This window comes from Haematobia irritans, chromosome 5 (assembly GCF_050003625.1).
Source record: "Haematobia irritans isolate KBUSLIRL chromosome 5, ASM5000362v1, whole genome shotgun sequence".
Classification (NCBI taxonomy): Eukaryota; Metazoa; Arthropoda; class Insecta; order Diptera; family Muscidae; genus Haematobia; species Haematobia irritans.
The window spans coordinates 1,149,775-1,159,502 of record NC_134401.1 but is presented as its reverse complement, the minus strand read 5'-3'; the positions used below and the strand labels follow the sequence as shown (position 1 = coordinate 1,159,502).

Genomic DNA, 9,728 nt, shown 5'->3' with positions numbered 1-9,728 from the left:
AATTTCTTAAGCGTTGCCAACAGCAAAAAACGAAGCAGAACAAAATGATATGACAAAATTAATTTAGCGTCACAAAATAGAATGTAGAAAAAACATGTTTTTGGACGTTTCAAAGAAAAAGTAAATTGTATTGCATTATATCTTATGGACCCATACATTCCTCCGAATTCCTTCCTAATTGGAGGATGAGATGAATATAAAATAATTCAGCGACAAATAAGGAATAAAAGTGCACATTGTTATTGGTGTAAGTACATGGATTTGAAATGGTGTGCACTGTTAGAAAGCCACCTTTTGCAGGCTCAATGGAGGATTTCGGCTGGCGTTCAAATGGGAAATAATTTTTGGTGGCATGTCAACGTCAATTCTATCACTTTACAATTGTCTGCCGTCTTACAATTTGTTGCGAGTGGAAACCTTCATAATTCACTATTCTTACAAGGTGGTCCAGAAGCGATATGTTGTCACGGAATGGTACGGTATTTGGTTGATCACAATCTCTTGGATATCGATCTGGCATGTGCACTTTATATATGGTTCTTTGCCAAGCTAGGATGCTCGCTCCCGGACTCGACTATGACCAATTTTCGATTAACTTTTATTGGAGTTGCATTAGTCCTAAATATTCAAAATATGTTCATTATATGTAAATTTACTACAAATTAGCAACAATTCGAACTAAAACTAATATATTTACTATTCCTATATGGCGAAAACAATGTAAAAAACAAGTGAAAAATGTTTTACGATTGCAATTTACCAATCGGAAAAATTGTCGATCCAAAAAACTCGATATCGACTCCCGTGATCCGAAAAATTTAGATTTCGATCAAAAGTTCTCGATATCGAATGCCGCGATTAGCCCCCTGTTTGGCTATTAAGAATTAATTGTTGAAGATTCAAGAGTTAAAAATAATGTCCACGTAACATTTAAAACTATTCATTTTATTTGCTGGGAGATGACATTATGACGACGAAATCCAGTTGTTTAATACACAAGTAATCGGTCTTGGATGGAGCAGCAATTCGATCAGAATACACGATGGTAATTGCAGATAAAAAGCAACATTTTAAAAAATGTTCCGGGTAACTTCCGGTTTTTCTATTTCGAAAGGATAATTTTTTGTTAGGTTGAATTTTGTCTGATTTTAACATTTCAGTTGAACGAAAGAGTTTGATTGAGAAATACAATAAACCTCCCAATAAGACGTCGGGACAAAGGTAGCGGTCTTTCCGATTTTTTTCTAGTTCCATTCAACGGTATAGGGGATTGCCATCCATTTGATGAATTCTCTTCGAATTTGGGAAAACGTAATATGCAAACGGAAACTACCGACATTACCATTTAATCACTAGCGTAAGTAGCTAATGCTAAATTATTATCTATTCTTATATATACTATAAGTTTAATAAAGAAATAATCAATATATAGTTTTTTGTAAAAATAAAATTGCCCTTTACTTCCAAATATTCCTCCTTTTATCATCAAGTAATTTTTACATTTGAATTAGAAATCTTATGAATCTCAGAGATGCGATTATGATGAGAGAATTGAGCAAGGTTCCTGCATTATTTCCTGAATTTTGGCTTCCGGGATTTCTACATGGTTTGCAAGGAGGGTATGTCGGATACCACTAAGTTTGTTACCACTCGACCGTGTCTGCAAAATGAAATCGATATCATTTAGATGTATTAGGGTATCGGTTCCACCATCCACAAATTCTGCCTGAAAGAAAAATAGTTTGAACACATTATGTCAAAGGTTGATTTTATTACAAGTTGATTAATCTACTTTTGTCAACATCAGAGGACAATTTGCTTCGAGTTTCCAAAGCAAAAACTCAAAAGTCGATTAGTCCAAGTTGAAGAATACAAAAAGTCAATATTTAATTTTCATACTTCACAATATGCTCAGTGTAGAATTTTGATACCCATGGAACTTACCGACTCATTTCTTAGTTCATCATTTATGTACAAATTAAGAGTATCCAATTCAAGCATTATCCTATATTGGACACCATTAATAGTTGTTACCCAAAGGCGATATTGTTTGTTCTGCTCTTCCGTATACTGATCATGTGGCTTGCCATCGATATAAAGAAGGTATTCATATTTAAAACCTGGAGCAGGATCTACACGTATAATGCAGCGAGCTTGGTCAATGTAGAATGAATCCTCTCCAACTAGCTTAAACATCCAATCACGCCTAAGAACTTCCTAAATTTGAAGACATATCAAAAATAGTCCATTGAACTATAAATTGATCATATATTTACCTTCCCATTAACCCAGATCATTCGACGGCCACTTGTTGTTCCATGCTCTAGTTCTATGCGGTACATTTTCCCATTGATTGGAGCACACCATTTGGCCACAATGTTATTTTTATTGTAACGTTTTTCCTCTGGGACGTGATCCAAACTCATAATGGGTTTTGTTGAGAGATATTCCAGTCTTAGAGTTGGTGAGAGAAAAGACATATCCAATATTCTACTGTGGGATGATGTTTAGGTAGCATAACCTATGGAATATAACTTTTATGAGAACCAAGTGTTCCATATTATGTTTGGAAGAAAGACAAATGAAAACAGCCGTGGAGCCATAGGGCCACATGAGTATCCTAGCTGCATCCGGTACGGTCTTACGGGGGGTTTATATATTCTCATATACTACGACATCAAAGTGATTTTCTCTTTAGAAACACATAAAATTGGACAAAAAAAAGTAAAAAAAAAAAACAGAACAAGTGGGAACACATAAGAAAGCGATCGTAGTGACTTAGTATCCGATTGGTGGAACAGCACTCGCCTGGCTTGGGTCTGGTATCTTAATATACTCATACCACGAGTGAGGTATTCGCTAGTGTCCTCCGAACATTATAGACCTGAGTCCGAACTACTGCATCCATCCATTGAATGTTTAGACTGAATTTGAAAAACCTAGAGGACTATATCGAGAATGTCTAATGTGCTAAAAACCACAAACAGTCGATGTGGCTTATCCTCGAACTCGCTTCAAGTTGGATAAAGATATTTCCCCACACCAAATTCGAAGCCCAGCTTTCGTTTAAACCAACAAGCCAGACAGAAGATCGACGTGACCCACTGGAGTCAAGAATTAATGAACCAGTGTTTTTGGGTGCTACTTAAGGGGGACGTCAATAGAATATATTTTTAAAATTATGATAAAGTGTATAAGTGAATAAGCAGGGCTCGTGGCTCCCAAATTAATTCGATTTTACAGGCATAAAATAGGATACAATAACATACTTTGTGATATGCGAGAAATTTCTTTTACATGTCGATTGAATCTAGAGATTGAAAATTTTCTTTCATTCCAATATAAAATATTGGGGATGTTTAATTTGGTGGCCCTTTGAATTAAATCCATATTTTTTTTCAGTGTCTATGAGGTTTACTAATTCCATATTGCAGATAAATCCAACCCCAGTCCATGGAATTTTACATCGGTCATTTAATAATAATGAAGAAACTTATATGCACTTATGGTCATGAATTCTCAGTTCGTTTAATATCCTTGAAAATATTAATAGCCCTAAAATTAACTGTACTCGATACAACAGGAAATTGGTTAATATTCATAGAAGTGCATATGTATAAACGCTTGTCATTTTTGATTATAATTCCACTCGTGACATCACTGTTAATTTTTAAATTGTTGTCGTAGGTCCACTTTTCGCATTTTATATTTGAATTTTTTGTCTTCACCCCTCAGCAAGTTAAACTCACAATTCTTCATAATCTCCTTAACGGAATAATAAAACTCCCTTGGGAATATCCAACATTTGCTAAGGCACCGAATGGGGGAAACAAAAGTAAGTGTTTTCCGCTAGAGCTCTAATAAAATACTAAAAATTTAAGAACAATTCAACAACTCATATAGGAATTGTTTGTCAGTAGCTCTGCTCAGGATATGCGATAGCCAAATGTTAAACGCCAAGGTAGGGTAATCCCCAAGCCAAGTCGCCAAGTCCCACTGCTACTATAATGGCTGTGTTCCACCGCAGTATTCTTGGCGACATTCGACAACCTCCCCACAAACCATGTTGTTAAGGGTATCTCTAACAACGTGTTAGTAGTTTCATATGTATATATGTTAGCACATATATATATATATATATATATGGATGTGAATGTGTGTATCTGTTTGTTCTTGTGTAGATGCATGTGTCTGTCGTGTTTATCATCGACGAACAACTTGATGTACAACTTTCGAGTTGGTGCTGTGCTTTTTTTTATTTTGCACTGTAAACTTATATGTAAGTATATTTGTAAAAAAGGAAGAGGGGCCACACGTTGGGCGCCAATTTCGAACTAAATAGTGGCACTCATAGCTAGGGAAATGAATGAGTGTGTGTGTGTGATGTTCTTATACATTGAGGAGGAATGGTATTTAAAAATTATATTATTTCATACATTTGTCGTCCTTTTCGATTATGGGCATATTAAGCAGCATTTTAATTCCAAATAACCTGATTTGAACCAATATTGTATTCTTTTAGTTCCAAATAAACTGATTTCAACAAATTTTGTATTACTTTAGTTCCACCTTAATGTCAATAGTTGTAGGAAGCCGCCAATTGGCTATGTATATATTATGTGTATATGTCCTTACGGATGTCCATATACATGTATAAATACAAGTAATGAATTCCTATGTTTGTTCAAAAAATATCCATAGACCGAGTGCCAATTTTAGATGGTAATGGGCTTTCTTCCAACATTAGATATTAAATATGGAAAGGACAGGCTTGGTATCATATTCGTAACAGTAGCTAATTCGTTAGACTCCAGAGTTACTATTGTAGAGAAGGCATCATAGAAGTATAGAAAATATTTCGTAATTAACCAAAATGAAGGGATAACAATTCGCCAATCTAACTCAATGGGAGTGAAAAGAGGATTTTGTTTCTTCTCCCACTTATAACGATGCCCTCGAGCTCTTTTCTCGCTTTTATCCTAAGACGTAATCTTTTTCATGACTCTCTTTGTCTCCTTGAAGTCCTACCTATGTCTATTCCAATCCGTGCTCGGTATTTCCAGGCTACCACATGATGAGATATATAATTCCTTAGCAGGACAGTGACAAAACAAATGCTACATGTCTAACACTGCCAAATAACTAAATCGTCACATGAGTTGATTCTGAAAGGAAAAATATTTTTAATGTGGGGACTATACTAAAAAAACAGTGAACCCACCAGGAAGGTTGAAAGTTTGGTTAACTTTAGAAAATGTATCACAAAAATAAGTAAATATTTTTCGACAAATTCAAGAAAAAATTATTAGACATAACTTGTCTAATAAAAAAATTTCGTAGTTTGAGGAAAACAAATGGATTTCAAAGTTGCAAAAATGTCTTTAGCGCCAAGATGGGTGCATTTGTGGGATATACGAATTTACAAAATCTTTATGCTTCATTTTAGTACAATTTTCCCCATTCTTAGTTTATTGAACTAACGCATCCAAAAAAGTAAGGAAACTTTGGCAAAACATAATATTGTTTTAGTGCTCTTTTTTGAATGTAGGTTCAATATTCCTGGTAGACACATTATTATATCATGACCAAATACAGGTATAGGATCCCTGAAAAATATAAAATGGATCTCCAATTCGGAGAGTTGGAAGTAGTGCAACTTTGGATAAACATGGAGTTGTTATCGGACGGAAGTACTCCTATTTCGGATCTTTTGCATTGTTTTAAAATTTATGAATTCGAAACTAATTTGGCTGAAAAAAATGAATAAAAAACTGAATTATTATTAATTTTACTTAAAAAAAAAACATGATACCGTGCATACGTAATAATCCACAAGCCCTTCTTTCGATGAGTGTCAATATTGCTTAAGTTTCAATGGATTTGGTTTCACAAAATTTATTTGTTTTGGTTTCATTAAATCATATTATTCAGATTTTCGAGGAAGGGATAACCACAAAGTGTATAATGAATGAAAGTCAGTCATTAACACTATTCCTCGTATCATGTGTAGACACGTACGAAAACTTAGCCTATTAAGTTATTGACCTGAGTTTGGTGTCATCGGGACATAGGGGGTGAAAGTAAATCGTAAAATGACGTATGTGGTATAGGGCATTAAAATCACACAATAAAATCCTGCCTTCATACCAATACAAAACACGAAAATAGTGAGTGACAATACAAGTGCATATGGAAATTACTATCTACACGCGAAGGTCGGTAATGAGGACTTGCTTTTTTCATTTTATTGGTACTATTGGTGGTATGACATGTGAGGTTGTTTGGGTAGAGAAGGGAGGAAAACCAAAATGAACCTAGAAAGCTTCTTTGTATATTGAAATTATTTGCGTTCATTTAAAGGAATCCCACACAAATATGCATTATGTTACACTCGAAGGAAATTTTCATTTTTTATTTCAATTCATATAAATCTGAATTTTAATAATAAAACATTAATAAGTTAGAGTTATATAGTCCTATGTATGTAACTTGGTCGATACATATATATGGAAGCAATATTTAAAGTTAAGCAGACAATTTAAAGTTAAGCAGCCAACAATTTCTTTGAATATCGGATAAGACCTCTATTTGACGAACAACAAATAGCTGGGCAAACGGACAAAAATCTACATCCAAAGTACTTAAAAACTGAAGTGTTTGGTATTGGCAAATTTCCATGAGTGTTGAATTTTTATACACATTCAAAGAAAAAACATACAAACATGTATTAAAGTATTTATTTGTGTAGCAAAAGATAGCAGTTATTTTGTAAGAACTGTATACATATACACATACGAAAGGAAACGGCAATGACGGTTCTTAGACACATACACATATACTTACAGGAGCACATAATAAGCCCAATATTTGAGTGTTGTCACCCCTATGAACAATGAATGGATCAGATATGTTATAGTCGGTATTTGCATGAGAATCCTCCTTTACTCCTTCCATGATGGAAGATAAAATGATTCTCCACTATACCGCGAGTCAACTATCATTTGGATTTCTGCCATTCAATTGTAGTTTTTCGAATATATTTCACATTGAACTTGAATTAGTATTGACGTTTCCAGCACGACGTTCGTCATGTATAACTATACCTAGGAATCACTTCCGCAAGTTATTAGTCGAAGGTCGATGGTTGTAAAAAAATCGATGGAATTAAAAAAAACGTAGTTTAAAATATGCACACTGAAAAACAAAAATAATTGTGACTACAAAGATTTTTTAATCACAATTTGTGCCAGCGATATTTTTATGGTCACCACCATAGAATGATGATTGGGCTATAAAAAGTTTGTAATTTCGTTATTAACACATCGAAGTACCGTATATAAGAATTTTTTTGAATCAGTGAGAAATTCTAAGACGATCTAACGATGTCCGTCTGTCTGTTGTAATCACGCTACATCTCTCAAATGGAGCTATCGGTTTTTGTATGCAAACCAGTCAAATTCTTGCTTAACCTAAATGGGCTGATTTAGGTTAAGCAAACCTTTAAATTCGGAAAACTTAGATCATTCAGTCCATTGTGGTGATCTACTCTCTTATCTATGAGTACTACCCGATTCTATGTTTAGCTCAATGGCTTCCTTTTTCGAGCCGAGTCCGAGCAATTTAGAGAACATTACTGAGAGACTAATACACCACAGAAAAACTTTTTGGAGTTTGCACGAAATGATAATGAAAACAAAATTAATTTTTCCCATACATTTATTTCTTTGTGTTATAATTTCTTCAGAGGAAGTTTTAGTAATAGTGAAAAATTAAGTCAAATTGAACGACCCAAAAACGATTTCCAGAATATTAATTTATGACTCTAAATTATTATCTGATTACAATTCCGCATAAATTGGATATAACGAGAGGGATAAATGCATATGGTAAGACATACCTTAAAAATCTTATGAACTTAACGCAAGCATAGAAAAACTTCATATAAAAGTCAGTACAATGCTCGTTTCACCTTCAAAATTGCGTTGCTTCGCTTTTCTTTACCAAATTACTTGGGATCATTTGCTGTAAGTTATTTTGGGTTTTGCAATAAAAATCTACATCTTTGCTACTATTTTTCCCTTTGTAAAAACCTTGGATACAGACTTCAATAAGTGGTAAAAAACGTTTTATATAAATTTGAAATTTTAATGGTGGTAATACCGTCTTTAATAATGAGAATATGAAAGAAGATGTCATTGAAAAGGAGTACAATAAAAATCTAAGTGAAAAAAAACTTCCATTAAATTGTACAACAAATTATTTTTAAAGTTAAAGTTTCTTTTTTTTAATTAATATTATTGATATGAACATAAAACGGAAATACAGTGTCAAACCCACCCGAATTGCCAACGAAATTCATGTGATACAAAGATTTTTTAATCACAATTTGTGCCAGCGATATTTTTATGGTCACCACCATAGAATGATGATTGGGCTATAAAAAGTTTGTAATTTCGTTATTAACACATCGAAGTACCGTATATAAGAATTTTTTTGAATCAGTGAGAAATTCTAAGACGATCTAACGATGTCCGTCTGTCTGTTGTAATCACGCTACATCTCTCAAATGGAGCTATCGGTTTTTGTATGCAAACCAGTCAAATTCTTGCTTAACCTAAATGGGCTGATTTAGGTTAAGCAAACCTTTAAATTCGGAAAACTTAGATCATTCAGTCCATTGTGGTGATCTACTCTCTTATCTATGAGTACTACCCGATTCTATGTTTAGCTCAATGGCTTCCTTTTTCGAGCCGAGTCCGAGCAATTTAGAGAACATTACTGAGAGACTAATACACCACAGAAAAACTTTTTGGAGTTTGCACGAAATGATAATGAAAACAAAATTAATTTTTCCCATACATTTATTTCTTTGTGTTATAATTTCTTCAGAGGAAGTTTTAGTAATAGTGAAAAATTAAGTCAAATTGAACGACCCAAAAACGATTTCCAGAATATTAATTTATGACTCTAAATTATTATCTGATTACAATTCCGCATAAATTGGATATAACGAGAGGGATAAATGCATATGGTAAGACATACCTTAAAAATCTTATGAACTTAACGCAAGCATAGAAAAACTTCATATAAAAGTCAGTACAATGCTCGTTTCACCTTCAAAATTGCGTTGCTTCGCTTTTCTTTACCAAATTACTTGGGATCATTTGCTGTAAGTTATTTTGGGTTTTGCAATAAAAATCTACATCTTTGCTACTATTTTTCCCTTTGTAAAAACCTTGGATACAGACTTCAATAAGTGGTAAAAAACGTTTTATATAAATTTGAAATTTTAATGGTGGTAATACCGTCTTTAATAATGAGAATATGAAAGAAGATGTCATTGAAAAGGAGTACAATAAAAATCTAAGTGAAAAAAAACTTCCATTAAATTGTACAACAAATTATTTTTAAAGTTAAAGTTTCTTTTTTTTAATTAATATTATTGATATGAACATAAAACGGAAATACAGTGTCAAACCCACCCGAATTGCCAACGAAATTCATAGTATGGTATTGCCAGTATGTTCAAATTATAGCAGCTGTTACAAATGGTGGTTTACGTATTTCAAAATCAAACGTTCCTTCCACATTAAACAATAGGGATGAACCTTTACATTAGCCCCAAACTAATTACAAAAAACGTACCAAAAACGTAGAGAAAAGTACTTTTCTTTTGAAACTGCATTTAAAATTCAAAGAATGTCCAACATGGATTGTTGTAAACTGCA

The 9,728-nt window shown here is 33.4% G+C and overlaps 1 protein-coding gene across 2 annotated transcripts; it reads right to left on the bottom strand.

The window, feature by feature from the left end:
• Positions 1-1,429: 1,429 nt before the first annotated feature.
• Positions 1,430-6,990, bottom strand: LOC142241300 (fas apoptotic inhibitory molecule 1). Of its 2 annotated transcripts, none has more exons than XM_075313061.1 (4): positions 6,844-6,990; positions 2,277-2,521; positions 1,945-2,217; positions 1,430-1,726 (listed from the first exon to the last, which is right to left on the bottom strand). In XM_075313061.1, exons 2-4 carry the CDS (start codon positions 2,478-2,480, stop codon positions 1,538-1,540), a joined length of 666 nt encoding a protein of 221 aa, XP_075169176.1. In that variant the 5' UTR covers positions 2,481-2,521; positions 6,844-6,990; the 3' UTR covers positions 1,430-1,537. The 2 variants fall into 2 exon arrangements, with proteins under 2 accessions (XP_075169176.1, XP_075169175.1); XM_075313060.1 differs by lacking the exon at positions 6,844-6,990 and adding an exon at positions 3,750-3,901.
• Positions 6,991-9,728: the final 2,738 nt, after the last annotated feature.